This window comes from Coccomyxa subellipsoidea, assembly GCF_000258705.1.
Source record: "Coccomyxa subellipsoidea C-169, whole genome shotgun sequence".
In the NCBI taxonomy this organism is placed as follows: Eukaryota; Viridiplantae; Chlorophyta; class Trebouxiophyceae; family Coccomyxaceae; genus Coccomyxa; species Coccomyxa subellipsoidea.
Window position 1 is genome coordinate 2641065 of NW_005178042.1, and position 12857 is coordinate 2653921.

The 12857-nt window shown below is 52.2% G+C and overlaps 3 protein-coding genes across 3 annotated transcripts; 1 reads left to right on the forward strand and 2 right to left on the reverse strand.

Annotated features, from left to right (window-relative positions):
- Positions 1-1390: 1390 nt before the first annotated feature.
- COCSUDRAFT_32039 (V-type ATPase) lies at positions 1391-3152 on the reverse strand. The gene is made up of 5 exons (XM_005652038.1): positions 2955-3152; positions 2568-2726; positions 2164-2293; positions 1923-2008; positions 1391-1758 (listed from the first exon to the last, which is right to left on the reverse strand). The coding sequence occupies exons 1-5, from the start codon at positions 3058-3060 to the stop codon at positions 1709-1711; spliced, it is 531 nt and encodes a 176-aa protein (XP_005652095.1). The 5' UTR covers positions 3061-3152; the 3' UTR covers positions 1391-1708.
- Positions 3153-4386: 1234 nt separating this feature from the next.
- Positions 4387-8299, forward strand: COCSUDRAFT_11422 (FAD-linked oxidoreductase; the record flags this gene model as incomplete). The annotated part of the gene is made up of 10 exons (XM_005652039.1): positions 4387-4492; positions 4890-5146; positions 5454-5624; positions 5770-5856; positions 6234-6365; positions 6692-6813; positions 6974-6986; positions 7051-7226; positions 7614-7815; positions 8141-8299. Coding segments are annotated over 10 exons (1425 nt in total), but the record flags the coding sequence as incomplete, so codon positions are not given.
- A 1725-nt stretch (positions 8300-10024) lies between these two features.
- COCSUDRAFT_39189 (hypothetical protein) lies at positions 10025-12035 on the reverse strand (the record flags this gene model as incomplete). Its single annotated transcript, XM_005652040.1, has 7 exons — positions 10025-10377; positions 10533-10637; positions 10792-10977; positions 11189-11382; positions 11533-11630; positions 11741-11791; positions 11955-12035. 7 exons carry the CDS (start codon positions 12033-12035, stop codon positions 10025-10027), a joined length of 1068 nt encoding a protein of 355 aa, XP_005652097.1.
- Between the last annotated feature and the right edge of the window lie 822 nt (positions 12036-12857).

Below are 12857 nucleotides of genomic sequence, written 5' to 3' on the forward strand. Positions count from 1 at the left end.
GTTGATCTTTGCGGAAGCGGACACTTGTCCTTTCGCGCACGAGAGGACACTTGACAGTGACTAGCGGGTGTGTGCAGGGATGAGGATGCAGAGTGGGGTACACGGGGAGCGCTGGACTCTCGATCGAGCAGCGTCGGCGCCAGTCAAAACGGACAGTCCTGCTCTGTGGCCTCCCCGCTGTGTAGGATCAGCTGACCTGTCTCTGGAGTGCAAGCTGAGTAGTCCAGGGCAGACTGGCATTGCATGCAAAGGTGGCCTTTGCCAATACCCTAAGAGAGTGCGCAGGGCATTGTTAGGCCGGTGAGTGCATACAGGGGAATGCAGTGGGAGGAATGGTTACAATAAGTAGTTGGTCAGTGCAAGAAGTGAACCGAAGCAGAATATCGAAACTCATACTAAGTATATAGCGTCGAGAATTGTCTGCGAACAGCACAAAGCTGTGGAATTTGGCGTTTCCCGTGCCTCAGACGCTCACCACTAAACTGCAGCCCTCTTGGCTCATTCTTGCTCCATTTTTGCCACAGAAAGCTGTGTCTGTCTCGTCAGTCATACTTGACATGCGTGCTAGTGTGCATGGGTGACCGCAGCATTTGAGCACTCATGTGGCAAGCGTCTTATTGAGGATGTTACTGGATTGACAAATGGTGGTCATGACCAGCTTTTCGTGACCAATGCGCGCATTTGGAGTAGAATTTATGGACATTAGGCTGATGATTGACTCATAGTGTCTCAGGGCTCCAGCATCTTCAGATGCCTTTGGGTTTTGTGTTATCTGGCAAGTGCTGTGCAGAAAAGTGTCGGCAGATGTTCAAGGCCTCGCAATCAGGGTAAAGGACTGGCTGTAAAGTATGTATTTGCAATCATCAAGGGTAGGCCCCTACTTATTGCCGTCCTGCATGGCAAAGGCTGGGAGGGGCATCAGTTAAAAGTGTTTTTAGAGGATGCCTATTTTCAGTCTTTTGCTACAGGAAGAAGATGGGGCGACCCGATTCTTGTATTTGAAGTATGCCGCAGCTGAATTGCCCACATGCTCTGCTATTTCAAGCATGTGCTGCAATGGAGTTTGAAGGTATTTAGTGGATATCAAGGAGGACACTTGCAAGTAGCAATTGCCAGTAGCTACTTAAGGGTACCTAAAATGGTCATCGTGATGTTTGTCAATTGCAGAAGTAGGTCTGTTAGTGACATGAAGACTGGGACTGGTGATGTGCAGAGTTCAATGTAATTTCACATGTTTCTGGTGACCGTTTTCCTGCATATTAAAGCATCACCCATTGATGATTTCACAAGTCCCAGGCATAGTTTCAGGCCTCTGTGTTGTGCCCCACTGCTGATCAAAATGCATGCATAAATAAAGCCGCCACACCGAGTATATATATAGGAAAGTTCTGGCAAAGGATATTCCATACTTTACATGCTTCCATCGCGATTCAATTGCAGCCACACATCAGCTAACATGCACATGCATGCTGAGTCGGCCGCAGTAGTGAGGTCTGCTCATCATCACAAGTACTTGTAACCCGATCGCAGAAAATCCGCAGCAGGAAAAGAATTTACCCTGCATGTCTTGCTTGCAAAATGCTAGTGTCTAAAGCATGTCGAGAATTTTCTGGATGAAGTGGTACCATACTTGGGCATTGGTCTAATTGAAGGTGGTCTTGCAGCCCAAGGCTTCTGTAGAAGCTCGTCAGGTCGGCTGAGAATCTGCTCAAGTCCCGGGAGTGGCAGTGCCAGCCTTGGAGGCCAGGATGATCCCAACTGCAACAACCACAAGCGAGTTCAGACAATATTTTCATACACAGCACGGCGAGAAAGCACCAGCAAAAACACTTGCATAGAGTAGCGCACAGCAGAACTACATTTGGTGGCTATCACAGCATTCATGACAAAGATATCTCAAGAGGATGCGAGGAGCGCCGCACCGATGAGGCCGTACAGGGCAAGAGCCTCTGCGAAAATGAGGATCAGGATCATTCCCACAAACAGCTTGGGCTGCTGCGCGTTTGCCCTGCACGAGAAATCCACACATGCACCCGTGATACCCAGATTCTCCAAAACACAGGAACCTCCACAGCACAGGAATCAAGCCATTTCGATTGTCACTGCAAAGACAGGTGTCCCCTGAACTTGACAAATGAGGAGGTGCAGCGATGGCTGCCACACCTGACACCAGCGTCACCAACAATGCCGATGGCCATGCCAGCTGCCAGGCCTGCCAGGCCACAGGAGAGGCCAGCTGCCAGGTGAGCATAGCCATCAAAGAGGTAGTACGGCTTGTCAGCGGTCTGGTTGACTGCACACACACAACACCGCTCAGACAATGCTGTCGAGCCTGGTCCATGCAGATAGACTCACGGATGTAAGGCTCCTCCTTAGAGAAGCACACAAAATATATCCAGGGTTTGTACTATGCTATTGAGGAAGCAATCCAGTGGAACCAGGAGAACACTTAGTCAGAACCACCTAGACCCAACAGCGCCGCTAGGAGCTTTGATGCAAGCTTAATTGTCTTGTAAAAATGACTAACCGTGTACAACGCATTGTTTAAGGCAAAAAGAGAAGCTTACTTCCGGTACTGATGATGACAGCAATAATGAGCCCGTAGATACCCAGAACACCAGCCATGACCACGGGAACGATGGACTTCATGACGAGCTCTGGTCGCATCACACCCATGGATGCGATGCCCACTCCGGACTTTGCTGTTCCATAAGCTGCTCCAAAACCTAAATCGCACACATTCAGGTTCAGTCAACCTAAACACAGACAGGACGGCTGAGCACGCGCAGTAATGGATGCTGGACCTTTGATTGCAGCCAATGAAATAGTGTACAAATCCACAATGGCATCAGACGGGCAGCAATGTCAATATGAAGACAGTTCTTGCAACGAAAACGGTGTCTGATCAAAGGCTCGGACTGGATGAGCGTCTGGTGATGGAGAATAGGACTCACATGCAAACACCAGAGCCGCGGCAGCTCCCATGAACCCGAAGAACGGGCCCACCGAGTCTCCAACCCACTGCTCACCATCTAACAAGTGCCTTGAGATGCCCTCCATAACGCTGAGGAGCTGCAAGCCAGCTGCTAAGCCCTAATTACTCTGTCCTGTTGACGCTACACCCAACTCAAGCAGGCATTCCTTGAGCTGTGTGCGGTCAAGCTGTGCCTGATCAAATAGTGTAGCCCTAGGCCACAATGAGATTATATAATACAATTCCCCTGATGTTAGAAATTTCGGGAGAATCATTTAACCTTTTCAGAAACCCTGTAACTTCTGTGAACTAAAGGAGAAAGGAGGTGGGTACGTATGCACTTTCTGGACTGCAAATGCCAGTGAGAAGGCGTACAAGGACTGTGGAACAAGGTCTCTTTCTATATACGCGGCAGCTGGCATCAATCGTGGACTCCGAGGCCTTTTACAGAAAAACGTCGACTCGTTCCGGAATCTAGGGTAGGGCATATGAGAGCATCTTGTACTGTGCATATCTTGAACAGCTGACTGGTGGCTTAGCAGAGGAGTAACACTGTCTTTTCCCTGTACTGCGTCCCGGTCGATATTGGAGGGCCTCGCCCAGTCAGCACTGCTTGCACCTACACTTGCTTTTGTAGGTCATTGTGTCGGGTGATCGTGACATCAAATATTATCGGAGAAGTTCACCACAATACTGACTTTTCTGCAGTGATGTACTGCCACTCTTTCTGCGATGGACCACTGAGGACGAAGAAGTTTTGATGAAGTCAGCACACAGTCGTTTGAGTTGGAGCTGAGCTTTAAGACGCTTTATTCCTGCGTATATGTGTCCTTAATGCAGAGTTCTGTTTGCATGTAGGCCGTAAGCCCAGGCAGCAGCTCAGGGCGTTTGAGGGCCAGGCAGTTACATGAATGCAGTGGCCCGGGTAGTGGCACTCCGCCAGCTCACAGCTCCGTCCCAAGCGCTCCTCAAGGCCTCTTTGGAGCAGCTGCAGCCCACGCCCTTGTCCAGCTACTTGACAGGGATCCCTTCAGCCAGTCAGCCAGCTTTTGCGCGCGCATATGTGGCCTCGGCGCAACCGCAGCCTCTAGAGGAGGATGACAGCGCCTCACAGCCAGCGCCACAGCCGGCCTCGCACTCAAACGAGCAGCCATTTGTGCCGCTCAACTTTGACGACCCCCGGATTGCATTCCGCACCAAGACCACCGGGGAGCTCTTGCTCGCACATGGCGTGTTCACGGCTTGCCAGGTGCGCACCCAATGGCATGTCTATAATGTTCATCTGCACATCTGATCAGCACCCTTGAGTAAGCCGGGCGATGTGACCTGCATCTGCTCATGTGAAGATATATCCTCGAAGACCCTTTAGAAATATAAGGATCGATCATGCATGGCCTGTGCAGGTAAAGCCGCTTGTGAACAATGCGGATGCGCTGTTGAAGCTGTCCAAGAGGGTGCTCGGCTCCACCCTCGTCAACGGCGTTGTCAAGCGCACCTTCTTCCGCCATTTCTGCGCCGGTGAGGCCTGCTTCGCTCCAACACTCCACTCACAATCATCCCCCTTCTGAATTTTATTTTAGGACAATTCTTCTTGTCATGCTGGCGCCGCGCTGTGGTATGTCTCAGTGGACCCTATCTTTGAGGCGTGAGCCAATGGACAAATCTTGTTATCTTCTTGCTTTCATTATCAGTGATTGTGAAGACGAGAATCTTGTTTGTCCAACCTAGAAGAGCACCTGAGAATTTGGGGCCAACATTGTTATGGCCTGCCCAAATCTAGCTGCTTAAATAGGGGCTGGGGGACCTCGCAATTCCACAGATGATGAAGAATACCACAGATGATGAAGAATAGAGACTAGAATTCCTTTGAGCAAGTGCCTACGTGCTGACCGCTCTATTCATAACGGTGGCGCAGGGGAGAGCCAGGAGGACATCCGGCCGCGTATGGCGGCGCTGTACGAGGCCGGCATCGGGGGGATACTCGACTACGCGGCCGAGGATGACGTGGACGCGGCGGCCGGCCCGGCATCGCGCGCGGAGCCGCACGACACGGTGGTGGCGCGCACGTACGACTACGACACCGAGGCGGCCTGCGACCGGCACACCTCCATCTTCCTGCGCTCCATCGCCGCAGCCGCCGACGGCCGCGGGCAGGGCTTTGCCGCCATCAAGGTACGTTCCCTCCTGATGAAGAATCAGTCAATTTTTGTGATCTTTTGTAAATTCCATCTCTGTGGTTGCAGCGCGCTGGTTGCCTCTCATTACTCAAGATTATCTTGTCTTCGCAAAGTTTGTGGGGATCTGCTCAGTTGTTGCCATAATCTTTCCATGCTATCCCGGTCCTTTCGGTCCAAGTCACAATATGCTAAGATCCTTTTCTATTCACGCAGCTATGGACGTTCCAGTTTGCTGTGTGCTTGCATTTGCCACTGCAGGCCCTAACCCAGTCTGACGCTAATGCATGGTTGCTTGGGTGCAGTTGACGGCGCTGGGCAATCCAAAGCTGCTGGAGCGGGTATCGGCGGGGCTGGTGGCCATTCGCAATCTGTTCAGCCAGTTTGACCTCAACCACGACAACGTTGTGTCCCATGAAGAATTTGAGTCGGTGCGCAACCTCACCCTCTTGATTTCAGCTGACTCCCAGCAAGCTGTCTGTGTACTCTGGAGTCCAAGATGTCTTTTGAGTTCCTTCTTGCTGAGGGATTGTGACGGCGGAATTTCAGGTGGTAATTCCTGATGTGCGTGTGCTGTCCTGGCAGGTGTATGCAGAATTGTTCAACGACGCGTCTCCGCAGCGCATGAATCAGCTGTTCAGGTACCTGGACAAGGATGACACCGGCGTTGTAGACTTCCTCTCCTGGTCCCGCCGCATCCGCCTCCAGGTCAGCTGCCACTCCCTTCAGACAGCATTCACTCTCTGCTTTGTGACTCCACAGTCAGCGCACCTGTCTATGAGCTGACCTCTGTTTCCAAGCCCTTCAAACAACATTTTCATCTCTACCTTGCAACTCCGCGTTCAGTGAACATTATCATGAGCTCACTAGCTGACCTCACAGCGAGCAATATTGCAGCTTCAACTGCTCTGCATTGCAGGTACCTGAGGTGGAAGACTGAAAAATAATCATCCAGGTGTTGCTTGACGTGCCTGGTCCTTAGGACTGGTTGTTGTCAGAGATATTGTAAATATAGAGGTGGAATGGGAAGTACTAGGTGGTATCTGTTCAAGGGTCTCACTTCAAGGGGCTGGCTGGTGCTGCAGGACATTCCCCAGATTATAAAGCATTGCAAGGCGCCGGGACCGCTGTCCTTCACGGCGCTGAGCGAGGAGGAGCTGCGGCTGCTGAACAACCTCATGGGCCGCCTCTACCAGCTGGCCGAGGCCGCCGCCGCAGTGCGTGCCCCACCCCTGAAATACACCCTCGCATGCCCGATTGACCCGTTCCTATGAATCCAGTACCTTCTTGACATGCATCTGTTGTGAGTGATTGTGTTGCGATCTCTTGCAGTCCAAGCATTTCAGAGGTCACAACACAAGCACTCACGACAGAGGCATGACCAAAGGGAAAGGGGGCTGCTAGAACCATTATTACACTGCTAGGACCCTTATTAGGCTCCTTAGCTCCTGTGGCTGATTATGCATAGGTTTCGGAGTCGAGACTGCCTTAAGAGGTGAAAATCGTGTTATCATATGGTAAAATGGAGTTTGTGGGGGCGTAGGCGGGTGTACGGCTGATGGTGGATGCTGAGCACAGCTACTTCCAGCCGGCCATCGACCATGCGGCCATGGAGCTGCAGCGCACCTTCAACAAGCACACCCCCACCATCTTCAACACCTACCAGTGCTACCTCAAGGCACGCGCCGATTTCTCTCCCTTCCCCTCATCCAATCCATGCTGGCAAGCGGCACCTGCTGTATCACTGGCTCTTGCAGAACAGTGCAGCGACTCTGATGTACAGGAGATGAGGGATGGTGTTGGGTGCTTGGAAGTATCAAAGCAGAGCAGTTGTTTTGGTATAACGCGTGCAGCCTGGTTTGTATGATTTGAGAGGTGAAGAAGTCTTTTTGGCCCATGCAGGACTCGCACGACCGCATAATGCTGGACATGGAGCGCGCACGGCAGGAGGGGTTCCTGTTTGGGGCCAAGCTGGTGCGCGGCGCATACCTTTACCTGGAGAGGGGCAGGGCAAAGGAGAAGGGCTACCCCTCCCCAGTTCATGGCAGCATAGAGGCCACACACGCCAACTATGACCAGTGAGCTCTTGCCCCTTGCTCCTGCTGCTTCACCAGGCTGTCAGCAACTCAGCAGCCCTGAGTCGTGGACGTTCGCACCTCACACTCTGTCCATTCCTGACCAAGCCACCATCCCCAGAATCTACCTTGCATTATTTGCGGGGAGAGACAGTCCCGTGAGGATATGGGAGTCAATGCACATGCCTCTGGTGCACCCCTGCCATGCAATTTTGAGGCGCCCATGACAGAACTGGCCACGGCAGTGCGGCTGTGAACTTTTCTTGTTTACTTCTATGATCTATAAGCCAATTATGGCAGCAGCCAAGCCAGCTTGCTTTGCCAGCCTGGTTTTTGACATCATCTTGAGCGTTCCCTCAAATGTATTGCTAAGGTTGAAGGGCGCTGCAGGATTGTGGAGGAGGCCTTGGGGTCGGTGGCGGCGGACGGTGCGGAGATCATGATAGCGTCGCACAATCAGGCGTCGGTGGAGCGCGCGGTGGCGCTGATGCACGAGCGCGGCCTGGACCACCGGGAAGCCGGCGTCTACTTTGGGCAGCTGCTGGGCATGGCCGACCCCCTCACCTTCGTGCTCGGCGCCAGCGGCTACCGGGTGGGTGCCTCTATAATTGTAGATTCCCTAATGATTCATATCATATAGTCAACTAGAACGTCAGGCTCACTTGGAAGCAGAGATTAAATCTTTATCACCTTGTTCCTCGTTTGCCCAGCACATTTGTCTAGCGGTCTGTCGGGGGCCACTCAAGCTCCTTTTGTATTGAGTCAGATGCCTGCACTTGACTGCAAGCTGTTTGCGCTTCTCTCGTGCTGGCTGGCGGAAACACGGCAGGCACCATGCCGCGATATGTACTTGGCAAAGACACCATGAATAATGTGCGGGACGGTGGAATGAGCACAAGCGGGGTGCTGGGGCGCAGGCGTACAAGTACGTGCCATTTGGGCCGGTGGATGAGGTGATACCATATCTGGTGAGGCGCGCGCAGGAGAACAGCACAGTTCTGGGCGGCGTGCAGAAGGAGAAGTCCATGGTCTCCGCAGAGCTGCGCCGGCGGATCTTCAGGCTCGGCCGCACCTGAGGCGTATCCTGCGGGCGCAGGCGTCCGATGTATGTGTCTGCGCACCAGAAAATGGTGTGCCACTGATGCACCAAGTCAAATGCAAATTTCTTATGCAATCTTCATGCGGTTGTTCTCGACTGCAGTCGTTATTGGCCGTCTGCTCATTGGCAAGATTGCCTTGATTTCAAGCCTCAAAAACCCCGAATCCCAAACACCCGTGCGGCACATGTCGTTGCCGATGCGATTTACAAATCTTGGGTGGTTACTGATAAAGGTCCTCTTTGTCTTCTGCGAAGTTATAGGATGATTGGACATAGGTAGCCATAGGTTGCGCTAAAATATGGGAATTGTTCTTCTCCCATGCACTGAGTCGTGGTCCTGAGATAATCCCGTGCATGTGTGACTTCTTCCTTTTGGAGGATGTGCACCCTGCATGCATGTGAGTAATCTCCACGATCTCATCATTTAGGGCTACGGCTGGAAGTTGGCAGACAGAGTCAATTTCATATCACATTTAAGCTCTTGTGGGAAGTGTGTTGATAGAGTATTTTTGGTGGGCCATGGGCTTATGCCGAACTTCCTGGCTGAGATGCTGGCCATGTCAATTTGTAGATTAACAGCAGAGCTATGAGGGTGTTAGCAAGGACATTTGAGCTTGTGTTGGCATTTGCAGCCCCTTTTTCTAGTGGTTGTGGTTGCTGATTTGAGCCCAGATGGCTGGGTGTGTAAGTGCCCTGCTGGCACTATGTAGCGTTCGCCATGGGCTGGAAGATGCACTCCAAATGATGTAATGGCTACTCAGATGTGGGTGTGGGACATGTGTACTAATATATTAGTTTACACCTATGCATTGCTGCAGTACTGTGTGCCTGACAAGGAAGAAAGACACCACAGAGATCACATTGTGGGCAACACGTGATCATGAGTTCTACAAGCCGTAGGGAAAGTAAATGCACTGGGCCTGTGTCGTGCCTGCCTTCATCCAATTCAGAAGCCTTTATGCCATTCAGTTTTATTATAACCAATGGCCATCATAGAGGGCTTGGGGTATGCCTCCAAGACACACGGCCACCTGAATGGCAAGCATGTTCACAAGATCTTTTAAGAGATCAAATCGATTTGATCAGTCCAATCTCCCTTCCTAGATGAATTTTCCGTTGCATGTGCACGTGTCATTTGCTCTTGCCTGAGAATTGGTAACATGCCAATACAGAAAGCTGATGCCCTGTCCCATGTCAATTTGGCAAGAGCTCTGACAAACCTATACTTATACAGGAGAAGGTAGTGATGCAAGCCGGAACTTTGCACAGACAGCAGTTCTATGCTCCTTGCATCTGTTTGATTAAGGAGCACATCTTCTTCACCGGATCCATCTTTCGGAAGGCATTAAACATTTGACGACAACAAGGTGATGCTGATCAAGCGAGAACACCAACGACTAGAGGTCGCCTTTATGCGCACCCCTAAACACGATTCAGCCAAATCGCAGGGCAAATGCCAAGAAGTGGCACCCTGCTCCTTCTAAGTGAAGCACTGCTGCTGAAACACCCCTGCTTCAGTCTTTCTTCTTTGGCGGCGGCATGAGGGACGACAGACTGCTGTTTGACGTACTATGCCGCAACGATCTTGACCTGCACACCGTAGACGTCCTCCTCAAATATCCAGAACATCATATTCAGCATCCAAGCAATCGCCCTCTGCTTTCCTAGCAGGCACATGTCAATACTGCCTGCGTCCCAGTTCTCACCCAGAGGGAGTAGAGCTGGCAGCGGCAGGTGCCTTGGCGGCAGCCGGGGAATCGGCCATGCCGGGGGCCGACGCGGATCCTCGGAGGGCAGCCGGCGCGCCGGCGTTGCCGCCGCTGTCGGAGCGCGCAAGGAGCGCCTCGGCAGCCTTGACTATGCCCTTGGGTACAGATAAGCCGGAGGGGAGGCCGCCTAAGGAGGGCTGGCTGGCCGCGCGCTTTAGCCGGTCCATCAGCGAATGCCGGCGGCTGCCGCCCGGGTCGGGACCCCCCGGCACGGCCCCCACAGCTGCGGCGGGTCCGCCACTGCCGGGGGACCCCCTCGGTGGCATTGGGGGCCTGGCTGCAGGACCTGGAGCACAGTGATGCCACTCGGGATCAGTGCAGTCTACTGATCCAACTGAGTCACCGTCAGCTTTGCCAGATGCAGGAGAGGACAGAGTCGAGCTTGGAAACAGAATGCCTTCCTTGCAGGGTTGGACGAGGCAGGCCAGTCGAGAGGCCTACCTGTCACTGTTTCGCCAGAAGCCTCAACACCACTCGTGCTGGCTTCTGAGTCAGGCAGGCTGTCCAATGCTTTTCGCCGCCGCAACCGCTCACTAAAGCCGGGGCCTGCTGCAGGAAGAATTCACGATGTCAACATTCGCCACCACATCTCTTTTCACACCTTTTCATTCTGACAGGCAGAACAGATTGAAGGCATGCAGACCTCACTCAAGGCAGGTCTATGATGCCACAAGTGCTTGTCTGTGATTAAGTGGCTCACCCTCTCGCGAGCCTGCATACTCTGACGTTCGCAGGAGCCCCGCTGTTGGAGAGTGCGGCGGTTCTCTGTCTCGCTGCCCCTCAAACTCGGTCATTTCAATCTCCACATCCGCTGATCGCCCCTGGTCCAAGACCCCGAGCCGTGCCAGGCGAACCATCCGCTCGAGCCCTGCCGAACTTGAGGAGCCTGCACATGTGCTTTGCTAGCCCTTCAGTTACATGCTTCCTTATCCCCATGCACTCACAAACTACAGCTCCTTGCTTTGTATGTCCTCCCGCCTTGAGCACTCTCCTCCAGCTCTAGATGAGCCAGCCATGCTCGCACCTGCAGTTTGTACTGATGGATGCAGATTTTAGAGGGGGAAAAACATGGGGGAGTGGGAGGTGGGTTTGTGGACCTGGTTTGAAGTCCTCTGGCTCTGAGCAGGTGTCCCCTGTGCCATAGTAGCGCTGCAGCTTGTCCAGCGCTGCGCTCTGCCTTGGCGGCGACCCCCCATGGCTGCCACCATAATGGATCCCGTTGGCTTGCTGATCACCCGGGATGCGGCCATACTGCGTCACTATCATTCCCGCCCATGTCTGGTACTCCACCCTGTGTGCAACCATTCAGCCCAGCAATGATTCGCCAGATCTTCTGAGAAATTCCTGTGGGCTGGGCGCCTACTGACAAGCGCAAAATCCATGGCATTCCATACATGAACAGCAATACCAGAAATAACAGCCTCACTACGCGAGGGCGTACCCAAGGGGTGGCATTGCTCGGGTTGGGATGAGCAGTGTATCTTTTGCATACATTGCTGAATCAGACAGAAGGCCATTTGATCTCTTTATGTCTGACACCTGCACAAGGACATTGCTTGTCCTCAACGTAGAACTCCAGCCTCTGCTGACAGCAGCTCGAATGGGTCAATGCAGAGTGCTTAGTCCAGCAAGTGTGAGTCTTGGCGTACCGAAACATGGTATCGAATAGCCAACCCAGCCAGAGTGTCCAATTTGGTGACCTGCCCAAGGTGCAATAAGTGGCATCACATTCAGGCATGCACTCACAAGGAGGTAGGATGTCGAACAGTAAAGTTATCCGTGATTACGCAATTCTGAACATGCAAAGCGTTTCTAAAATCGAGCTTCAAAGGAGTTGTCTGTTGATGGAAAGCGTTTACACACCTGGTGCGTCACATAAGGGGCTCGAATCTCGCTGCTAGTGTCTGCATTACTAGTCGAGGTAGAGGGGCGGTCGTCTGACATTGTCAAACCCGCCCCACACCCTGCCTGGCTGCAACAAGAACCCCTGCTTCCCTGTAGATGACACCTTCTAATTTCTGCTTCCTAGCAACTGCTGGATCCCAGCGTGGGCTTCAGGTACAATATATGTGACTAATAATTCTCAATATTCACTCTTTATTTAAGACTGTGCGCCCCATGCATGCAAGCAGCCCGAATCAACAAGCGTTTGAGTCAGTAGCTCCATTTTGTGCAAAATTGGCAACCCCAGCCGGTGAAAATCACAAATTCATCAACAAAGCAAGATTAAACCTGCAATTCGTGCTACCCCTTATTCTCAAGACTTTCCAATAATTGGATGGTTCATATATAATTTCAGCTTGGAACCTGAGGAAGAGCCTAGTCAGGCATGTGCATGCAATGGCTTGCCCAAGGCTTGCCAAGTTGGACTTGGCTTGGAAATTGAAGCATATCTGTAGAGTGCTTCTACATTAAGAAGCTGGGGATGGCAGAAATCAGGCTATGCTGGGATCGACTCAGAGAGCCTTGTGTCTGCTACGGCGCTCACATGGCGCTCCACAGATCGCAACAGGGAGTATTATATTCTTAGAACCACGCTCACTCACTAATATGATGAATATGGTAGCTGTGTGAGAGTGTAGAGTAGATCGTAGCATATGTCCGGGTGAGCATTTCATTTGGTCCAAGGTCCATAGAAGATACACCACGGAAAGCTGCCTTTGTTGAGCTCAATTTATAAATCAACGCACAAAATAGCCACTCGCTGACTGAGAGTAAACGTCAGGGAGTAAACACGCAGAAAGGGTATGTGTGCGAAAGAAATCA